A 24263-nucleotide genomic window follows, 5' to 3' on the forward strand; every position below is an offset into this window, starting at 1 on the left:
AGAGACTTATTCACTCTCAATGGGAGCTTAGTCAACCTAGACGAGCCCTAGTAGTACTGGAGCCGATGCACTTAATAAAACGCTCAATCTTTAAACTGGTAGATAAAAATATTTTTTACACTAGTGAAAAGTCTGCATTCGTGCAACTTGTAGCAATTCAGGAAACTTTTTTGCGATGATACTTGATTTTAAGGGGCAATAAATGAAACACCCGTGAAATCCCGAAAACGTTGCACGGGAATAATTAGTGACGTTTCGGAATTTTTTCGCAGGGTAAACCTTTATACTTGTAGCAATTCGGGACATCTTTTACTTAGGTTCTTGAATTTCACAGGAAATTGATGAAAACCTGTGAAATACCGGATCATATCTGCGTGACCTGCAGGATTTTCCAACAGTTATCTTAGATTCCGGTGCTCCCTCCAAATATTGCAGATTCTATGTGTAATGCCGAGATTAAATTTTTTCATATGTTTAGCCGGCTCCCTTCATATTATGGTAGCCTGTCTTTTGGAGAAGCAGAGGAAAATGTGTGTTGGTGGATTCCGAGGAAATTTTTTTGAATGAAGGAGATTAACGGATAAGGGAGAGATAGTGGCAGTGGATAAAAAAAAGTTCAGATACGATCTCTATTTCTCATAAGAAAGAAGGTAAAGCATACTTTATCATTGTATTTGTTGGTTGGTTAGCTTATTTGAATTTAATGGCGCAAGAGCCCTTCAGGGCTATACCGCGCCAAACAATTCTTTATTTTATACCATTAATTTTTAATTCAAGTATAAAACAAGAAAACGTTAAAAGTAAAAGTATGTTGAAGTAGAAGGCATAAAACTAAGTAGCATAAAATATAAAGTCTTTAAAAAACGAAAAAGATGAAACCATTTATAATAAACTTTGAAAAATATGAAAAGGACAAACACATAATGACGATACAAACACTAATTTAAAAGAGAGAAACTGATCTCTCGGAGGAAAGAATACAAATTGCGATGGGGTTGGTCCCCAAGCAACTCCTTCAAAGTAGGATTAAAATTATTTAAATATTTAAAGCGTATTTGATTAAAATTTGGGCAGTTACTTAAAATATGTAACACTGTCTGATTCACATTACATGTCATGCACATTGGAGCTGGTTCATGGCATGAAAGGTATTTCTGTGGTGAACCTAGTATGACCAATGCGGAGTCGAGCTAATAAAACTTGTTCTCTTATGGTAAGATGTAATGATCTAAAACCTTTAGTCGAAGGCTGGATCGAACGCAGTTTGTTTTGGGTTTCTGAATGCCAGGTCCGTTGTAAATGCATGTTAAGAGATTCAGAAATGGCGTTTTTGATGTCAGCGTAAGGAATACTGTCGTCAAATTGTTTTGCGTAAGATTTTTTAACAGATGATAAGACTGGCTATAGGATGGCTATTATTATTGCAGTGAGTGATTTCCATTGTATTTGTATTCAAAATGTGCCTTACATTATTGTTAGAATATCTAAATGACCTTCAGTGGGTTAAGTGCCAGTGAAATTGATGGATCTAATTTGATTCGTAAAAAAATGAAACTTAGTACTAGTAGCAAAGTCTTTATTTCCATTCTGCTGAACCGAACCTGAGTACGATCATGGATGAGCAATTATAGATCATATTATTTACTAAAAATAACCTAATAACAATGTCTTCACACTATGTTCCAAATGTGGAAACTTGCATACACTACGTATTTACAGCAAAAGTTATTAGTTCAGTTCTAGTTATCTAAATCTCTTAACTTGAAATGTGTTTAAATTTGTCAGCCGTATCTCAGTACGGGAAAAATCTTTATTAACAAAACTATTTTAACTGTTTCATCACGATAGCAAACTCTATAGTTAGAGATAGAGAAAAAAAGTTTTATAACACTACTCAAAAGAAACTTCGCGGAAAATGACCGAACGAGAAGTTATCGATGAGTGCACACAAGCTCTAAGCTCTGTTAGTCATTATCCCTCGACCATTTGATGATATCAATAGACAAGGGTGAAATATGACTCGTAGAAGGAGAACTTTTCCGTCAACATCAGCATTTATAGGTGAAGAGATATGCACTTTTGTCTAAAAAAGAATCCCTTTCTTTTATCTATATTACCTTTTTTTATTACTTCCCCCTTTTGTCTTGATCGTGGTAGGTTTTTTTCTCCTAAGATTGGTTGGAAAAATGAGCAGAAATGTCAGAGTTTCTTTTTCTTTTTTCATAGATTTCTAATGCGATCAGACCGAAAAAGAATTAGTGGATAAAAATAAACTATTGAAAGAGCAAATATACCCTCTACTAAAATATAAGAAAAGGACTTCCCAGTTTTTGTGCATCAATATCCAACCAGAAGGGGAAAGATAACCCCTCCGCCCGCCTTTTCTATGTCTGTGTGTATGTCAGAAACATACACATACACATACAAGAAATGTTCAGCATGATGAAAATGATACTAGTAGCTAGTTAAGGTTTGTTTGTTTTTTAACTTGGGGCAAATAACTTTCAAAGTTTATGTTTATGGACACTAAACATATTAAATGCTCAAACTACTTATAGTAATACGAGGAATCTTCAATACCACAGATCTCCAATATTTTTTACTCAAGGGGTACACTGTAAATGTTGGTCCACCAACAATCCAACAAAATTTTAGTTCAGATGGACTAGTTAACGCTAGCCCCCGATACACATATAAGATACATTTTTTTTTTCTTAAGTGGTAGTGGCTCATTGGTGGTGTTGCGGTTTCCCGCGTTCGGTTTTCTTTCAAAATGCCAAATAAAATATACATTTTTTAAAAAGTTTTTAACCTATCCGTGGGCAGGAAAAAATTTATTCATGAGCCAAACGTGGCCCGCGGGCCGAAGATTGTACACCACTGCTTAATGCTTTCTTATTGGTTTGATCCAATGCTTGAAAGTTCTGTTACGTTATTCAGAATTTTTTTTCTTTTTTTTGCATTACGGTTTCTATGATTCTAGGAGCAAGTATTTTTTAATATGACTGGGTATAAGTGATCCTATAGCATAATTTTTATGGGACTGAGAACGAGAAAAACTTATTAATTAATCTTTATGGCACTAAACCTCTAGCATCTACAATACAATTCGTGTAGCGTTGGATGGAAAAAACCTGTCGTTCATTCGTATGGAAATAGGTATACAAAGCTCCCTAAAACTACAAAATATGGAGTATGAAAACCGTATATTTTCTGTAAGATTGGAAGTCTATGGTTCATAAGCTGATTCCGGGTATTTAGGTAAGCCATTGTACAAATTAGTGTGAACAAAGTAAAATAGGTCCAGTCGAACTATTGATTCATGCATGCTATCACCTATGTCACACAATTATTTTAGGCTTAAAACTAGTCATGAAAGGATTAATGCAAAATGTACCGATAGCCCGGTTATCCGATCCAGAGACTGCAGTTTTGTCCCTGTTGTAAACACATCAGTTTGGAATAGTGAATAACAGAGCTGGAAAATCGCTGGATGTAATAACCGGGATGTCAGTAAATTGCATGAAGTCAGTAAATTGCCTTAACTTTGAATTAAAGACTAAAACGTAAATGGGTAGCTTACGGCTTGATTCATTTTACTGTTTCTACTAAGATATACGCCGTCTCTGGCACTTGCTGCATGCTTTCGACTACACTGAACTTTTCGTTGAGATGAAATATTGAACCAGTCTTGTTTTTAATTTGATAATTTTATCGACAATACCGAAGCTTACTTTACATTTTGAAGCAATTTTACGCTCTGTAAGATTGGTGTTTTCGTAAAGAGAAATAACAGAAAATCGTTTTTTGGTGCTGAAATCATGTTTAAAACTGTCTAAAAACAAGCACATGTGACGTAATAATAATAATCACTCAAAGGGTGAAAAGCTTTCTAATAGTGTAGAATATCGTCACATGCCACACACATAGCGTAGACAATGGACTAAAAGAAAATACGGTATATGTATAAGTGGCTATGCCATTACCAAACAAAAAAAAATCGAACTTTCTTTCTTGTTCACCTTAATCGCACAAGGTTGCATGGTATAAATATGCAAAAACTTTTTTTTTTGAAAAGCAAGCAAAAAAAAATTAAAGAACCTGATTGACTTATCAAAATATGTTTTGTCTAGCTAAAACTAGTTATATCTAGTATTTGGTCGTTTCTTTTGCGCTGTAAGCATGCACTGTCAAAAATTTCGGAACGTTACTGAGTATTTCCGTGTAACGTTTCGGGATTTCTATGGTTTTGATCCACTTCCTGGAAAAATCAAGTATCGTTGTCAAAAAGTTTCCTGAATTGCTACAAGTTGTACGAATGGAGATTTCTCACTGCTGTAAAAAATATTTTTAGCTCCCAGTTTAAAGATTAACTGAGCGTGTTTATAAAGTGTATCCATTTTAGTTCGTTTGCTGCCCGTTTAGACTGATAAGACATCCTAAGGATACAAATGAGTCTATGGACCAAGTAACTGTGCAAGAATTGCAGGCGAGTAACATTATTGACACTTACTTGCAATTCAGTCTTAGCTTCGGCCAGGTTTGCAGTACAGCATTTGGAGCTTTCCTCGAAACGCAGTAAGGTGCCGAACTGTTATAGTGTACCCACCCAAAATTATTATAAGATTCCAGAGACACGACTGGCCTTAAACGGGAAAAGTTGTGCATATTTTAGGAAGCTTCCAGGATACTTTCAGAAAGGTTACTGAATTGTAGCGGGAAACGTTCCTGGCTTTTATAAGATATGTTACTGGAAGAAATTGTGCACATCAGCTGCCCATTATTTTCCAGGAATGCTTCTGAATTGTTTTTACAGTATCATTATTTGCCATTATGCATTTTGATTTTACCAAAAATAAATAGGGTCTGGTGGGGTAAAGTGGTCATAAAATCGTAGGTTTTCAACTTAGGTGGATAATAAATACAATAAATTCTTTAAATATTGCAACTTTTTTTGTTATTATTTTACATTGCATTATTAAAGAACACGTACATTGAATTTCAGGGAAAAAAATATTGATTTAAGTAGTTTTATAACATTTTCATTTCCCTTTGTATTTATGACCACTTTACCCCATGGGGTGGGGGAAAGTGGTCATAGCATGGGGTAAAGTGGTCATAGTTAAAAACAGCTACAAAACTGTTACAAATAACCCTATTATTTGTATATTTTGGTTATTTTTATAGTTACAAGTATATGTACGAGTATATGCGGGTATGCACGAGTATATACGTGTCGTTTAAACAAGAGTAAACATGTTCATATATGAATAAATACATGTATACATCAGATACATGCATGCATGTGCCTACTCAAGTATATTCGTGTATACACGAGCGTATAAGCATGTATACGTGATTGCCTACAGTGTCTACACGAGTATATACGAGTCACGTGTATATGCGAGTATATACGCGCAAAACAAACATCATTTGCGTGTTTGCACATGTATCTCGAGTATATATGTGCATACCTGAGTTTCTGAGTATATACGTGTATAGTCGACGTATATACGCATATATAAGTGTACATAGATACACTGCTGGCCATTAAAATTGCTACACCAAGAAGAAATTGCCAGAATGAAGCTAAATTTTACATACGTGATAATAAAATTGACATTAGAAAGTGATTACAAAACTAAAGCAAATTGATCATTTATGGTTGGAAAAATCTCGAATAAATGGAGGTTTAAGTACCCTGTTAAGCCACCTCTAGCGTGAATGTACGATGTACTTGAAGCGAAACAATCGGGCATTGAGACATAACAGTCTCCTACGATATCCCTCGTACCACAGTTGCTGTAAACATACCACTCATTCGATCAAACTCATACGTGTTAGCACTCACGACGGGGCTCCCAGGAACCATTTTTTAACATAACAATGCTCGGTCAAACACAGCAAGGGTGTAAAGGGTTTTCCTCTTCCGCATCATCACTTTCTCTGGTCTGCGTGATGCTCTGGTCTGCGATTTGTGACTTGTCACAAATTGAGCATATCTGGGATCACTTGAGACGGTAAATTGGACATCCTGTAAATTTGATCAAATTAGTGGCGCGTTTACAGCAACTGTGGTACGAGAAGACGTAAGACATCGCACGAAACTGCTGTACCTCAATGCTCGACCGTATCGGTTCTTAAATTCCAACTAGAGGTGGCGCAACAGGGTACTTAAACCTCCATTCATGTGAGATTTTTCCAGTAATAAATGATCATTTTGCTTTCATTTTGTAACCGTTTTCTAGTGTCAATGTTGCCATCACGTGTGCAAAATTTTGTTTCATTCAGATTATTCCTTCCTGGTGTAGCAATTTTAACGGCCAGTAGTGTCGTGTTTGGTACGTGCCTACTCACGTATATATATATATATATATATATATATATATATATATATATATATGTGGAAACAAGAGTATATACGTATGCTTACGTGTAAACACGATTATATACTTGTTAGACGTATATACGTACATTTACGTGTAAACATCAGTACATGTATCCACGTATATCTACGAGTATATCCGCTAATATACATGTATGCTTACATAGTGAATCCAAGATCTTGGGCAAAATCTAAGTGGTGTGAAAGGGGAGGATAAGAAGCAAAGAATCGTAAGGAACTTATGGTCGTTGACGCGCTACATGCACACAAAGCCAGAAATCGATGGAATGAAAACATGTCACAAATTTGTTACACAAAGATGATTTTACCCGACATTTTAGTTCTTAAGAAATATTTAGACAGTTGTTAAAAAGTAAGGCCTGTAGTAGCTCTAATACACGCATCGCAACAAAGGCGCAGCGACTGATGAAAGTTTTTCAAGAGTCTCGTAATTGCAACAGAGTGATTACGACGCATGTATTACAGATGCCGGCCGCAAGTTTCATCAATGACTTTAAAACTTTCTTAAGTCGTTGTGTAAAATTATCTTTTTTGTAATAAATTTGTGACCTGTTTTGCATTCATTAGTTTCTGGCTTTGCGTGCATGTAGCGCGTCAGCGTTGAGTTTGTGGCCATATGTTTCTTATGATTCTTACTTCTTATCCTCCTCTCTAACACCTTTTAAAAATTTGCCCAAGAGTTTAAACTCACCCTGCATGCATGTATATCATATGCTAGTATGTAAGTGTCAGCTCGAGTATGTATGTGTATATACGTCGTGTCTACCTGAGTATATAAGTGTTAGTATATGTACGAGTATTAGCGGGTATATACGTGTATAGTCGAATGTATATCTGTATAGATAAAAAATACTACGAGATACCCAAATACGTGTTTATTGGTGCATTTATGTGAATACGTATATATACGTGCCTACACGAGTATATGCGTATGCATGCGCATATACTCATATATTTAACCTTGTTTACTGTAAAAACAATACATATTAAGTGAAATTAATATTTAATTGATACCTGCCTTATACTTAAAGATTAAGTGATTTTAAAAGAACAATATTCGTTAAGCCTAATATTATGACCACTTTACCCCATCTTACTAAAATTGTTCTAAAAAATTATTCAAAAGAGATTCAGCTAACTGCTAATGAGTATGAGTTCTTGAGACATGTAGGAAGCTTCCTGTGCAGTCAATCTGTTCATAATTCTAACAAACAAAATTTCCCAAGGAAGTTAAAAAAGGTGTTTATATTTTTAAAAAATTCATAATCACTCAAAATATTTTTTTTTACCAAATAAAATTTTGACAGTTGTAAAATTTTGTATTCAAAATGTAGTTTCTAACTGCACTACTCTAAAATAAAATTTTCACATTCATTCGAACATTTATTTTTAAGGTATAGCCATTTATTTGAATTATGACCACTTTACCCCATTGACCACTTTCCCCCACCAGACCCTATATACTTAAAAATGATTCCGAGACGGTTATCTTCTTGTTTACATGTCTACTCGTCCAATTTTGTCCTACATGATTGAAAACACTTTGAAAAACATTTATACGTTTCATTTTAGTTTCCTACAGCCAAATCAGAAGCAAAACTATCCATGCAGGTGTTTTATTTTTCCCCTAAAAGGAGTTATTTACCATTTAAATAACAGAAGCACTAAATAACGATTATTGTCACGCGAACTACCTTTATTTATCCAAAGCTAATTATTGTAAATTAATTGTACAAATCGATTGGTATTATTCCTACAATCGACAAGTCTATTAAATATTTATTATCATGGGGATATTGATAAAACATTATCCCTATCGATTGTTTGCGTAGGAAGATAACGCAAACTGGGTGGTCGTGTTACCAATTAGCTTAATCGATCGCTTTTGCAATCTTCAAAATAGATCATTTAATGTGTAATATCATGTTTGGAAGTTCCTGTAATAATTTATCATGTGATGAACCAGCAAATAAACACAGGTCTTTTTAATAAAAGCTACCCGTCTAACAGTTCCTAAATGCACAAATTTCAACACTAAATTCAATATTTTATTTCCAAGTTCTGTAAATTTAAAAGGTTACATTAAATAACTTTAGTTTGAATTTAGTTGGCAACAGACTTTTTGTCTGTATGTAAGAGAGAAAGTTTGTTTTATTTCTTGTAATTTTTTGATTTTGCACTTCACTTAAAAAATCCCTTGCCCTTTTCTTCCCAGCTCGATTTTTTCTGCCATTTTACAATGAGTAATTTTAGTCAAAAAACACTGTTATGATACAACTTTTAGTTTCTCTAGAGACAATCACACTTTTGTAAAGGAATCAGAGGGCCAGAGGCGTTCTAAAAAAACGTATGTTATTCAAAAACTTTACTTGAACATCTAATATAAAAAGAACTCAAATATTCTAGTTTAATGCCACTGCATTTTACACTCGACAAGACGACAAATCAGTGATGATTAGCTCTACTTTCTTGGTACATGTTTATCAATGTTCACTATAAGTTGATGAAAAGCCGTTGTAGGCCAACTAAATCGTGAGGTGTTCTATTTTTATTATCATGGTCATTTTTTAATAATTCGTGTCATCTGTTGAATAATCCAGTACATAGCATCAATGTACGAACTTAGTACCTTAGTAGCTTCAAAGCTTTGCAACTTTACAAAATTTTACAATCAAAATTTCAATGTGTTATGCAAATCTACAGGGAAAAACTTATCCCATATCGACTACAGCAGTGATATTGACACCTCTTTTAACTTATGCAAATTGATGAATGGATTGAGTCTCCTAGAATTGAACAGGATAGTTAGTTTCTTAAATTTGGGCCCTTGACCAGGTTCACAAAAAGAAAAAAAAAAACCACTTCATTAGAAATACGCTAAAAAGTACTCTATTAGTTTTTCTCGAAAATTCTTCAAAAACACAAGAAAGTGAGAGAATTATGTTTTAACTTCTTTCATCTTTATCTTTATCTTTACGAATAACAAAGCTGAAAGTATCTCTGTTCGGAGGATGTCTGTAAGATGTCTGTGACGCGCATAGCGCCTAGACCGTTCGTCCGATTTTCATGAAATTTGGCACAAAGTTAGTTTGTAGCATGGGGGTGTGCACCTCGAAGTGATTTTTCGAAAATTCGATGTGGTCCTTTTTCTATTCCAATTTTAAGAACAAAACTGTCATAAGATGGACGAGTAAATTACGAAATTATCATAACGTGGAACCGTAACATGGGCACAAGGTTTTTTGGCGAGATACGAAATTATCATAACGTGGAACCGTAACATGGATACAAGCCAATTGGTGAGAAAATTCACCATGCATTATTTGCAAATATACAGGCGGACCAAAAGACCTTTTAATTTTTCTATTACGGGCAAAGCCGTTCGGGTACCACTAGTTTAAAATAAAACTGAAAGTGTGTCTCTGGATATCTGTGTCTCCGGCTGTCTGTGTCTCTGGATGGCTGGATGTCTGTTACGCGCATAGCGCCGAGACCGTTCAATCGATTTTCATAAAATTTGGCACAAAATTAATCGTAGTATAGGGGGAGCGCCTCAATGAGATTTTTCGAAATTTCGATTTTGTAATTTTTCTATTTCAATTTTAAGAAAACATTTTAATGAGCAAATTATCATAACATGGACGAGTAAATTACCATAACGTGGACGAGCAAATTACCGTAACGTGGAGGAGCAAAGTACTATAACGCGGGTGAGCAAATTAACATAGCAAATTGGCGAGAAATTCATCATCCGTTATTTGTAAATGCACAGGCGAACCAAATGACCTTTTAATTTTTCAACAACAGGCAAAGCTATGCGGGTAACGCTAGTTTGTTGAATAAACTGATACCCATCCATTTAGCTTAGTAACTCCGCAAAAAATGGAATCAAGGATTCAATATACAATCTAAATGAAATAACTCATCCCATATCGACTGCTGCAGAGAAGTCGACACCTCCAAGTCCTAATGAAACAACGTTCCTTTTTGTTCCCCTCATATTTCACTTCTCCTGATATGATCTGATGCTCGAAGAATAATGACTGAAACTAGAAGTTATCGATTGAACCCAAGTCATCGAGAAAAGACTTTCCTTCGCTCCATAAAATTCTTGCTCCAGTTAAAGCGAAACCAGCGAAAACTTTTCCGGTAACCACTGTGACACCTCTTGTTATACAATCATAAAAATGGTGGAGACATCTTATTTCTTTTGAATGTTAAAATGCAAACCTCAATTGACTTCCAGTTTTTTTTTTTTTTTTTGGAAATGCTTTGCCAGTACAAAGATATATAGATGCACACTGGGGTCGTTTCCAAAATTTTAAAAGTATTCTTTTCTGAAGAAGCATGCTCAAAAACATAGGATCTGACCATTTTTTCAATAATTTGTTTAAGTTTAGTATTTTTAAAAATAATTATTTAAATCGGTGCGCTTTCATTGTTTACATTTCTTGCTGATGACATCGCAAATGATGAAATGCCATTCTGTGTTACCATTGACAGAGCAAAATATTTAATTCGCATCTTTACTCACGTGTATTGGCAACGATAGGGTTGATAGCAAGCGTAGAGCGAAATTTCAATTCCCTTCTTGATTATCATAACATGGAAATGCGGTACAAAGATGCGCCAAAGAGCATCATTTGTGACGTCATCAAGATCACGCCTTGTTTGAAAAATCGGGCATTTAAAAAAAATAACTTAAAAAACTGTTGGGAATATGAAAGAATTTTCTGGGTGCATGTTATTATTATTATTTTATTTATTTATTTATTTATTTATTTTTTTTTGCTTATTCTATCAATTCCAGTGACTAAAAATACTACTTTTGACTGAACGAAACAACCCCATTGTATTTTTAATGTATAGTGGTAAGAAATGAATATGTTTATTTTGCATCACAGTATTATTTTAATTATTTAAATTAATTATTAGTACCAGTGCTGAGGTAGGAGGGGACGTTGTCATTCGAGATATTTAATTTTTTGTGGTACAAAATAATGCATATGTAATGTAAATTGGTTTCAAACCATCTTTTTTTTCTGGGGGGGGGAATTCCCCCATTGTTTATTTCAACTAAGTTTTAGCTAATGTAGCATAGTTATAAATTATTATTGCAGATAATTTTCTTTCAAAGCTTCTATATAAACTGCTTGATACCTGTACTTCCGTTTATAATAAAGTAGGGAATGAACGAATTTAAAATTATTTTCCACTCACTCAAAGTCATTATTATATCGCATTTTTGTTCCGTTTTATAGGTTCATATAGTTATTGATATGACCTAGGATTTTGGACACCAACATAAACATTGCATTTCTAAAGGATGTAAATTAGCACTTTCAATACTTACCATTCTTTATAAATGAAGGAAAAAGTCCAAAAATTCATTTAAAAACTAAGAAAACGATGCAAAATTATGAATGTAAGAATAACAAAGTGCGCCTGCCCATTTGTGTTTGTAATCATACAACATATTACAGTCATTTTTTTCAGAATAGGCATGTCAAGAACATTTTTGTCGTCGTTTCCATTTAAATAGAAAGAGTGAAACAGCTCCACAATCTTGTTTTTGTGCACTGTAATAAAGGAGCCTCATTAAAAAATGTATAGTGTGATGCTTTATCTTACTAATTTAAGCTGTATCTCAAAACTAATTTGAGAACTTTGTTTTTTTCTTAAACAACTTATTAAATAAGTCTATACTAACTACTTACATTTTTTAATAACTTATGGCATTAATTATTTTTTAAAAAAATTCTAAAGTATTTTTGGCCAATTTATATAAAATCAATTTAATTTATGTGTGACTTATTAATTAAAAACTGGAAAAAAAAACCCATAAAATATGCTGCATAAGCAACGTAAGAAAAAAGCTCAGTATGACGTAACCATGGCCACCAAAAGGGTGGTTAAAGGGAGCATCATTTGGCTATAATGTGCGTCATGTGATGTAAATATTATAATTTTAACGCATGAGACTGTGAGGTAACTTCTGTGGTGTGTAAAATAAATCTTCTGAGTAACTATCTCACACAAAATTGTTTCATGCAAATTTATAAGAAATAAAGAATATAAATGAGTTACGCAGTTAATATCAACCATTGAGTGCTATAATTTTCACTCCTACTGTGTTATTTATCACAGGAAAAAATTCTCACAGGCTTTTGTCTGCGTTCTGGTGTAAATCCAAACTTTTTAGTTGAAGTATAAGTTAGCCTTTTCTAAGATGGCTGTTTTGAGTTTTCCTCGTTTGGTTGTTAGAGGTAACTTCAATGTTCATTGTTTTCGATTTTGTTTCTGAGAATTTAATCGCATGTTAAAAATCTTTGACCTTAAAACTCATATGTTGTCATATTCATTTTGGCTAAATTTTGAAGCGCGATAAACAACAATATTTATTTGATCAGTCCAAGATGAAGAATGCGTGCTTAATTTAGTTTTTAACCAGTTTCTCTTCGGTTGAATACATTACCAATTTAGTTGATTGTAGAAATCAAGGTTGTATCTTGGTTACACAAATACTGAACGAGCAAAAAAACTCTGTCTTGTGTTAAATATTGTTGAAAAGAAATATGAATTTCGTTGTTTAAAAAAATAAAGAAAGAAGAAAGAGGAAAAAACGAGAAAAAAAAGAATCTACTTGAAACAGTGTCATGCAACTAATGCATATCCTAACATTTACTACGTCATGGTTTTTTTACGAAATTTTCTTGGGTTTGCAAAATTATTTTTGAGTGACAAAAAATGCAAAAAATAAATAAATAAATAAATAAATAAACAAATAAAAATAAAAATTTAAAAGTAGTAATTTTATTTTTAGTCACACGATTTTTTTTTCAAAAGAAAATGCGTTGCATGTTTTAAACGGAATTAACCTTATGAATATTTTGTTTTACAATTGCACCGCAGTTCCCGAAATTATTTTGAAAACACAGTTATGAAAAACACAGCCTCAAAAACGATTTTGAAAACAAAAATTATACTTTAATTAAATATTATTACCCAGCAGTTGAATTTTTGTTAATACTTCCAAAGCTTGTAACGAATTTGTTCTCTCACCATAATTGATCACTCGTTCTGTTAAAATGTTTCTTCCACACTTAGAAGTTTAAACTTATCAAAAAAGAATCCACAAAACGAAATTTTGAAACATAATGCAAATAAATCATCGCAATAATTTATCACCACTTTACTAAATCCACACAATATATCTGGAATGAAATTCCTCATTTTTCTACACAATCAAAACAACAGAAAATTCTTTTCATAATTAAAAATATTGACTGTACACAAGAATTAATAGATCTTTGTTTAATTATCATTAATTAGTTTGTCACGTTGGAGGCGTCGGAATAAACTGCCTTCGAGGGAATTATAAAAGTTATGACATTTTGACAAATTGATTCAGTATTTATGCTAATCTCCTGAATATTGATAAAACAGAAGAATGATGAATGCTTTATTTAAAGTGGGCGTCAAGCATCGCTATCTCCAGCTTATCAGTGATTAATCATTCGTTGCATTTATTACACTTTTCTGGCGAATCATTCGCCGATCAATACAAGCACAGATGACAACTTCACGTGCTAAATTCTCATTAGGGTTAAGAAAAGCATCGAACCGTTAATTAATGCATTAATATTTCCGCGATTTGGTAAATATTTGAAAGAATCGACTGTATGCAGAAAAAATCTGATACCATCAACCATCATAATTGGAGCTGTTTAAATCTTACATGCTGTCAGTTCTTCCTTGTTAATATCCACTGTCGTTTTATCAGTGTAAATTTTTTAACAAATTGCACAGTTTAATGTTATAGTCGAACCAGCTTAAAACGAGCGCGAAGGGACTACGATATTTGTTCGTTTTACCAAATGGTAGTAAAATACGAGTTTGTAGAAAATTTCTAAAACTTCATTCGGACCTGCTTTTTTTTCCTGTGCAGTGCCAAAAATTGGTTTTTCTGTATTAAACTGTCTTATCATCTCTTTCCTATGTTATTATTTTCGAAGCATGTTCATACCCCTAAGAACATCATCATTTGCACCCCTGGTTTAGAAAAAAGTTTTGAAGTTTTCTGCTCATTAAAAGCCATTAAGTATGCTGTTTCACATTCTTCCCGTTTGCTCCTTATTTTTGTCACTTATTTAAAAAAATTTATCTGCATCGGCTTGAATTTGAGCTAGTATATTCTTTGAAATACATTTCGGAAGTGATAACATTTTCGTCCGATAACATTTCTTAATTTTCCAATGCACATCTGCTCCACAATTTCAAAATGCAAATGAATAAATAAAGCCCCGTAATCACTTTTGTTCTCAGGTTTTGTTTAAGCATTAACTTTCGCTCGGCATCACAATATGAAAAATATTCTTTGCAAGAAAGGATAGACGAGCTGGAAGTCAATAGAAATATATGCATCAAAAATATTGCTCGCAACGAGCGGGGTTTGTTCAAAAAAAAGGGAAAATCCATGTCAGATTAATCACTTCTTGACCTAACCGTTTCCGATTTTGATGAAATTTGATATGAAGGACGCATATGACAAGATAAGTAATCCTGCCATTTTTTAGAATTCTACTTAATTATTACGAAATACAAAGCTGTTAATAAAAAATGCGAAATACAAAACTGTTAAAAAACTGAAAATGTAAAAAAAAAAAAAAAAAAAAAAAAAAAAAAAAAAAAAACGAAAAGTTGTAACATGCAAATGACTCTAACTTCTCTCCTAATTAAAGTGAATAAACATTCAAATCACATTGTAAAGCTAAAGAATAGAGCTTTCTATTGATATAAAATGTGACTATCTCACAACAGGTTTAAGTTTCAAGGTCGTTTATCGTGCCTTTTGACCTTAAATATCTCAAAACATGCCCTTTTAGAATTTCTTTTAAAAAATATATCTTATTGCTCAAAAAATTGGCAGGATTACTGATCTTGTCATATGCGTCCTTCACGCCAAATTTCATTTAAATCGGAAATGGTGATGTCAAAAAGGGGACTGACCTGACATACGGAATTTCCCAATGTAAAACATGTGAACATTCCTGATTTTTTTTCTTTTGCAACCTCTTGCCATTGTGATCTCAGCCTAAGTTTTGGTGTAATAGAAGAATAGTGTTAGAGCAATAAAATATATTTTTTGAAGAACTTCTAACGGGGCATGTTTTCAGATATTCAAGGTCGAAAGTGAACGATCTTGAAACTTAAACTTGTCGTGAGATAGTCATATTTTATATCAATAGAAAGCTCTGTTCTTCAGCTTTACAATAATTTTTGAATTTTTAATGTACTATAATTCGAAGAGAAGTTACAATCATTTGCATGTTACAACTTTTCGTGTTCTTTTTTTTTTTTTTTTGGCACTTATTCAGTTTTTTTTAACAGCCTTGTATTTCGTAAATTTTTTTAATTAGAGTTCTAAAAATTGGCAGGATTACTTATCTTGTAATATGTGTCCTACATAATCAAAATCATATGCGTCATCAAAATCCGAAATGGTGAGGTTAAAAAGGTGACTATCCTGACAGCCTCCACAATGTAAAACATGTGAAAATTCTTGATTTTTTCGCAGTTCCTTGCAATTGCGATCCCATTCTAAGTTTTGATATAGTGGAACAATAGTTTTAGGGCAATAAAATATATTTTTTGAAGAAATTCAAAGGGGGCATGTTTTGAGATATTCAAGGTCAAAAATCACGGTGGAGCAATTTCGAATCAAATAGAGCCCTTGTGATCCCATCTCGTGGGCAAACTGAGCTTCAAATTCTCGTGGTAGAAGCATTCGCTGATAGTGCTGCTGCGCGAAAAAATGGATACTATTTCTGGGGAACGCTCTAGGTCTGCAAATGGTATGGCAGCCCCGTTAGAAATAAGAAAGATGTGGTTTGAGCAGTAAACGATGCACACATTGAACTCCAGAAATGAAAGGCATTGCTTTCTGCTTAATAAACTGATTTAACAACGCACATTGGGTTTCTGTTTCTTAATGTGACGGTTACCTTTTTTTTTAGGTACCAGAAAACGGGGTGAACATTGCTTCTCTAGGGATAACATTGCTACAAATGGTGTAAAAGTTTTTTTACTGATTTTCGAGGGCTTCAGTGACGAAGTGGTTGACAATGCGGAATTTCTTTCAACTAGGTAGAAGATAACAGTAAACAGGTGGGCAAGTTGACAATTCGAGTAAAAAAACTTTGACATTTTTTGGAACAATGTTATCCCTAGAGGAGCAATGTTCACCCATTTTACAGTATCACAAAAAATTCGTGAGGCTGTGAATCATTATGGCGCAAACTGCGTATCGAAACGACAATTTGTTGCTTTTCTATGAATTTTTAAAATGTGTCAACGACTTTTCGGGCACCCTGTGTTTCAAACTACGGTAAATGGAATACAAAATATCAGGTTAATATAATTCATAAGCTTTAATTTATTATAATATATTCATTGCTCTGTTCTTGACGTTTAATATGCAAAATATTTCAATTTTAGTCTAACAAGTTCAGCATTTCTATCAATCTTCTGGTTTTAGTTCACTTAATACTCGGAGCCATACGAATGTTGATGATGGATGTCCCAAGTCCCACAACCCAGGGAGAATCCGTGGAGTTAATATGCAGCTACGAACTTCTAGACGAAGACAAACTCTACTCAGTCAAGTGGTATAAAGACGACGTAGAGTTTTACAGATACGTCCCAAACGATTGGCCTCCAGGACAGTTTTTACCAATACAGGGAGTACGCGTAGATGTAAGTAGCTAACTTATAAAAAAAACCGTTTGATTTATAACTTGTTTCTTAACAGATTTAGTCAAAGTTGCCTAAATTAATAGTAAAAATTAATTTATCAGTCAAATTTTACTTGTCACATATCATTTAGGAACAACAAGTTCTTCAAGAAATTTTTAAACATGTCTGCTTCTCACCATTCCAATATAGAACTTTAAAAACCAGCCATCTCTCTCTTTCTCACGGTAAAAAAAAAAAAAATCAGAAACGTTCCTGAAAAATAATGGACAGCCCAATTATTGCCAGTAAAATATCTTGCAAAAAATAGGAACATTTTCCTCTAGAAATCCTACTTTGCTGAAATTATCCTTGAAGCTTTCTAACTAATAGAGAAATCTCCCCGGTTACAGCCAGTTTTGTTTCTGAACCCTTCAGAAAAAAAAATTAAGTAGGAGTTAAGTAATAGCTTGGTGCCTTCCTGATTAACCAAAATAACTCCAAAAGCATTATTGAAACCATGGTTGGAGCTAAGAAAGAATGTCAAAGAAGTACCAAGCATCTTACTTGCAGTTTTTGCAAAGCAGCGGAATCAGAGCCCTCTAGCAAGTGAAGTATTGGACGAAACATGGCCTAATTTCATGGGTGTACGTACCATGCGGTTTTGATTTCTACAATAAAAAAATAGTACTAAAAGTCACCATCAGTAGGAATTTTGCCGCTGCAAAAGTGTATTACTTGTTAAGACTGAAGAATTAAATGCCAAAACATGACAATTAAAAGCGCATATCAAGTTTTTTGTTACAAATAATTGTTGCTTACAAGCAAGGTTCAATAAAACCAACAAAAAATTTCAATTTGTAACGAGAAGAATTTTATCAAAAGTCGTCAGAAAGAAATTTCGGCTCCGCAGCAAGGATTTCTTTCTGAATAATTGTCATGTATAAGATGGTGCACCACCCCATGTTGAGCTTTACGTATTGAGTGTATGGCGGAAACATTTCTTTGATAGTAGTTTTATTAGTCATGCATTTCCTACCGTATGGAGACCGTGGTCCCCCAATCTTTCACCTTGTGATTTTTAAGCATGGGGATTTCGTAATGGCGCTATGTATCTGCGACATGTTCCCGATATCTCAACTTCGAAAATTAAAAAAATGTTACAGGTAGGCGAAATTATTCTCCCCCCTAGAGTTGTGGAAATTATTGTGCATTGTACGCAGTACCTGGAAAATCTAGACGTTGGTCATATTGAACCTCACTTGTTAGTAAACATCATATTTTGTGAATAAAATTGATGCATATATATTTTATCAGTTAGCATTTAATCCTTCAATACTCACAGTAATACACCTTTTCAACGCCACAATTTCCCCTAGTGGTGATTTTGGGTACTAATTTTTTTTATTTCAGAAATCGAAATCCCATGGTCTACTGTGTATGCCCATGAAATTTGCCAATGTTTCTTCCACTATTTCTCTCCCTAGAGGGCTCTGAACACCTCACGTTATTTTATAACCACCCTGTACATTAAGTACATTTGTCAAAAAGTTTCTGTAAAAATTAATTTCACAGAAAATTGGTGAAAACCCGTAACAGCCCGAAACGTTCAAAATCAGTGACGCTTGGGAAATTTTTTGCACTGCTTAATTTTTGATCTCTTATATGCTCTACATTATTTCAAACGAATCAATTTCAAAAGTAAATTGAATGAGTAAGTGTGGTAAAGTTAATGGTTCTTAATTACAATTTCGCTATTTGATAGTTGTTTTCATTCCACAGATTTTTTGAAAAAAAAGAAAAAAAAAAAAGCCCTGATTTCATCTTAATCTTTGCATAAGGTATTTCTATAACCTATATCTGAATTTATAATATTGTAATATGCGTGAGCATCTTTATTTCACGGAACAATTCGAATCAGTTTATGAGAGAACTTTTAATAGAAGCAGGATATCCTGCTTGTTAAGGCCATGATATTGTGCCCTTGTCCCAAAGGAGCAGGGGAATGAAGGAGAATAATAAAATAGCCTTAAGTCACTTTTCCGTATCAAAAGACGCTGGCAATGTATAACCAACGTATCATTTCTCTTCATAGCACACGTAAGTTAATTAGGAAAATTAAAATTCATGGTGTGAAATATTTATTTATGATGCGAGAGTTGAATAATTATTTCAACATCTCAGCACACGTCAGATACACTAATTCTGGTTTCCCCGAGATGATATCAGTTAAAAATTAATAATGTTTGGATACGCTGTGTGCAGTTATTTACTAAGTGTGCAATCTAAGTATTGCTGAAATAAATTATTTTTGTAAAATATACATGGTTAGTTTCAGTTACTATGCGGATGATTTTACAGCCATAATATGGAAGAGACTTGGCAATCGGTTAGAACTACATCAAACGTACTACGTAGACTTTTCAGTTTTTCTTTTGTGATGTTCTGTTTTTTATTTTTTTTTTAACTTTTTTAAATTATTTTTTTTTAATTTTTAATTTTTATTTTTATTTGGAGAATATGCTTAGTTTCATGCAGTAACAGGGCGAAACCTCTCCCAGAACAAATATTTTATTTCACCAATCCTAATACGGTAGTTTATGTCTAATACATATTAGGGCGGTTATGACCAAAAACCTCACCCGGAAAGTAATTTCTTGCTTCGCTTGTCTCATAGGGTGATACAGTTGTCGCCGTTTAATTGAATCAGTGGTTAATTGAATCAACCGCTTTTATGAATCTAATTGTCAAAACCGAACAAAATCTAACTTTATTGAATTAGCCACTTTATTGAATCAGTCGCCTTATGGAATCATAACTGTTTAGAACATACGTGATTCATATAAGCTGTGGCCGTTATACTGACAAATGCAAGAATACTTTGCAGTTGTAGATGTACTTCTTCTCAAAATAAAACAAATCGCGGAAAAAATCGCAATTATATCAAAAAATGATTTTGGGACACAACTTTATTATTTCGAACTGAGTAAAAAATCCCTAAAAAATCTGAAACCTATGTACGTAAAGTTCACTATAAGTTTTGCCATCATTACATTGTTTTTACAATCAGGGTAAATGTAAGAAATTTCAATTTCCTTCTTCTTTGCTTGAAAATCCAGCTATATTGGAACATATATATATATACTTATTTCCATTGAGTATTTTTAAACGCCTTTACCTCTCACACACTAACGAAATGACCGCGTTAAAAATTGAACACATATCCATTGCTTGCTTTGTGTTTTGACATGTTTGTTATAATGAACAGTACACTCGGTGCAAATGCCATATCCGGTTTCTCTTCTGTGTCTTTTTTTTTTTTTTTTTTGTATGCTAAGTATAGACGTTTTTCAAACTATTTTTGAACTAGATCTAGATGTAAATTTATATAAGTCGAATCTGGAGAAAAGAAAACCCTGAGACGTCTAGAAATCCCTTTTTTCCCCATTACTTATGGAGATAAAATGTAAAATCTTCAGTGACTGTACAATACCTAATTATGAAATTGTTAGTTTTCAGCTATTCGCAAATACGTTCTTTGCTTTCCCTTTAATGTAGCATGAATGTTCCAACAAATCATTGAAAACGACAGACAAAAAGGATTTTTATTTTGTTTTGTGTTAGTTATTTAGTCGAAAAATATACCTACTTACAAACTTTTAGAACTTAATTTATTTATATTTCTATATTAAATAGTTTCTTTATGCTTCAGGAAAAAGTTAGAACCTCTGTTTTCATCTACATTAGCACATAAATTATTTCTTACCAATATCCGAAATTAGTCTGTGACATTTTCCTTGTACAAATACCTCAAATTAACCTATGATATAATTAGTGATGTAATCTTAACATCATGCTAAATAATGACACGAATTTTTATAAATTTTATATTTGTATATACGAAGGGACTAATTTGAAAAAGTAAAATTCTAATTTTTGAAACAAAAATTATTAGTTGTCCGTAAACAATGTCCCGCTTTGGTTGGGTAAGAGCGCTTCGTGAAGCTGGGACAGTGGAGGCTCGACAAAGGGTAGGAAGGGGGTTCTCAGAAGTGCGACATCACACATTTTGGTTGAAATAAAAACATATTATATATAATAGCCGATGATCGAGTAACCCGCGTGTTTTAACAATGAAACTCGCGCTACGGCATGATAATTTGATAACAAGTTTTGGTGATGCTTAACATGTAGGGAAAGGCTTTATAGTGACAAGGCTTAACTCGACCCGGTAACTTAACTGTTTTACTGGTAAGACTGTGTCATTTCAGTGGAATGAAGATACGAACAAATGGTCAGCAATGAATGCTACCTACTGGAGTTTAGGGCAAATTCACTAGAGTTAGGGTTACAATTTCAACTATCAAAATATCACCAAACAGGCAATGGCTTCGTTCAAATGCTGAAGCGATTTTCACCCGTCATACCTTGACGGGCAATTTTCTAGTTTTTTAAGAAATTGAGTTTTATTTTTTATCATTTACAGAAATCTCTTTTATGAACTTCAAAACTAAATTAAAATTATACCCTCTTTCCTGGCTCTTTACTCATCTCCATAAGCTATGTTTTTGGGTGATCCAACACATTCAATCCAATTTATTCCAGAAATTGTTTTGTTAATCCGAAAAATAGACTTACATCATATCCTTCTACTCATTACAACATTAAAGTAAATTTTTCAATTTGCTCACTGAACTGTGATATTTACAAGCTGCCTTACAGGTTGAGAATCAAACACCCAATCCAATTTATTCCAGAACCGTCGAATAAATATTAATTCATACTTTCTAAGGTCACGCAATAAATTCCCAGTGGGGGAGAAGGAATGACGAAAGGATCACATTAAGCCTGTGACAACAGTTGCTTACAATGTATAATTGACGTATCACCCAGCTTTAAAGCAGCCCTAAGTTAATTAAACGAATTAACATTTATGGTGTTAAATATTTATTTTGCGAGGGAAGACTTGAATAATTATTTCCTCTTCAACACTCTTTTGGCGGCTAAAAATTGTTTCGTCGAAACAGTTTGGGTTAGTGATTACGAAGGAGATAAGAATGTCGTTATTATTTTATGCGCGTTAAGTTATTGCGATTAAATATGTATTAGATTGAGGGAAATGATTTAAATATCTTATTCTGATCAGATGAACTCGGAGAAGCAGTTCTAGTTAAGTTAATTTCTGACTTTTGAATAATGTGTCGAGGATAATAATGTAGTGCTGTGTAATTAAATTTAAGAATAGGCAGTTGTTGCAGACTGTGATTTATTATTGCAGATATAATTATTATGGTCTCAATTTTTGAATAATCATTGTAGAGAAAGTAAATTAAAATTGTTTCTTGGAATACGCTAATTATTCGCTTTGTTAATAAGTCAATGTTGTTGTTAATAATACCACATGGATCACTTAGCCCGAGTAGCAATTGCTAGTAGATTTAAGGCAGTGAGGGACGGCTGCCGCTTAATCGAGCACCATTTGATTTGAAGGCCGAATTATCTTAGATAACAAACGATAGATGGAAGCAAATTCTATCAACATTTGAAATTTAAAACGGAACCGAAATCGTACAACTCCTGGTTGAACACCCACAAAAGTCCAGATTCAAGTTGAGGATTTTTTGACCGTGCCATATTTACCGCGCCCCAGTCATCATCAGTGAACACGAAGGATCTTCAACTGGCTGACATAGAACCCGGAACTGTCCCGTTACGAGCCCTGCGTCCTACTGATCAGGCCAATCCGGTCTCATACTACGTCCATAAAAAAAAAGTCTCGCTGTATTTCAGCAGGGGAGTGTCCCCAAATTATGTCGCACAATTTTTTTTCATCATATTTGAACTTCCTTCCCCCTTTTTCACAAAATGTTATGCTTCTCCTTACCCTTGCCCTGTCACATGTCGCGCTTTATTACATGTTCATATATTTGCGAAAAATGTTTCTATTTCAAACAAAATGCGTGCTATCACACTTCTTGTTGCTCACGTCCTCCCAATTGATACAAACTATCACAAGTTCACGAACCCGCTCCCCCCTCAAAGCTTGAAATCATTTGTATACGCGTCCTTTGGATCTTTACTTTCTTGGTCCACGGATACACACAGAAAGAACTAAAGTGAACAATCTGAAAGTGTCGAGAACAATGTCTTTAATTGTTTAACAGCATTCCTGGTTAAAAAGCAGAAATTTTAACTTCTATCAATCAAGTACAAAATATATTTTAAACATCCGGAAGATACATCACTTTATATAGTGGCGCAGAAAAGTTGAAATTTGACCTGAACAATATTTACTTTTTTGGGGGTAACAGGGTAGGGCGATTGGTTGCGCAAGTATTCCAGCCCAAATACAAACCAGTAACACATCCTTTTTCGCTGAACTCCATAGAAAGAAGATAACATTGTCATGGTTAAGTTTCAAAGTATAAGAGAAAACTATACTTTGCTCAAATTTCGAAACATTAATGACGGAAGAAATAAGTAAACATGCAGAAAGGAAGCAAACTTTTTGAGGCACGTTACGTTTACAAAGAAAATACAATGAATCAACATAACGATGTTTTTTTTTTTTTTTTTTTTTGTAAGCGAGGAGGTAGGATTAAACCCGTTTATATTGAAGCCTGTGACTAATCAATGACGCATTAAGGTGATAAATAATGTAATCAAGTAAAATGTGCACGAAAAATAACAATAACAATAAATTTTTAAAGTCATTATATCTCCCAAAGAACAATTTGCATATTATATTAAAATATTACTAGTCGACCCGTGCGGAACTCCGCACTGTACTTCGAATCGTTTCATAAGGCGTTTCGCTCTTTAAAAATTTCAAAGAAAGAATATTAAGAAGAAAAATAGAAAAAAGTAAACGGAAAAAAGTAAGCGCACAAGAGAAGGCATGTAGTTTGAAGACATCAGTAATAAAACCTCGTTAAATACAACGTTGTGATAATTTGATCATCGCTCCCCTTTTGGTTGTACGTATTTTCAGTGCAAATATAAATATCATTAAAAGTGCGGTTGAGTGACACGTGAAAAATCAGTAATTTTGCATGTGAAAAAACAGGTTGTGGCAAATACAGTCCTGCCCATGTGAGCATCTGACGAAAAAAAAAGAAACATTAAA

The 24263-nt window shown here is 33.5% G+C and overlaps 1 protein-coding gene across 1 annotated transcript in view; it reads left to right on the forward strand.

Annotated features, from left to right (window-relative positions):
* The window catches only part of LOC129227391 (uncharacterized), a 227071-nt gene that overhangs the window by 179105 nt on the left and 23703 nt on the right, over nt 1-24263 (forward strand). The window contains exon 2 of the mRNA XM_054861941.1: nt 16944-17161. Within this exon, the coding sequence (XP_054717916.1) occupies nt 16944-17161 (218 nt within the window). The remainder of the gene's footprint in view (nt 1-16943; nt 17162-24263) is intronic.

Source organism: Uloborus diversus, chromosome 8, assembly GCF_026930045.1.
Source record: "Uloborus diversus isolate 005 chromosome 8, Udiv.v.3.1, whole genome shotgun sequence".
In the NCBI taxonomy this organism is placed as follows: Eukaryota; Metazoa; Arthropoda; class Arachnida; order Araneae; family Uloboridae; genus Uloborus; species Uloborus diversus.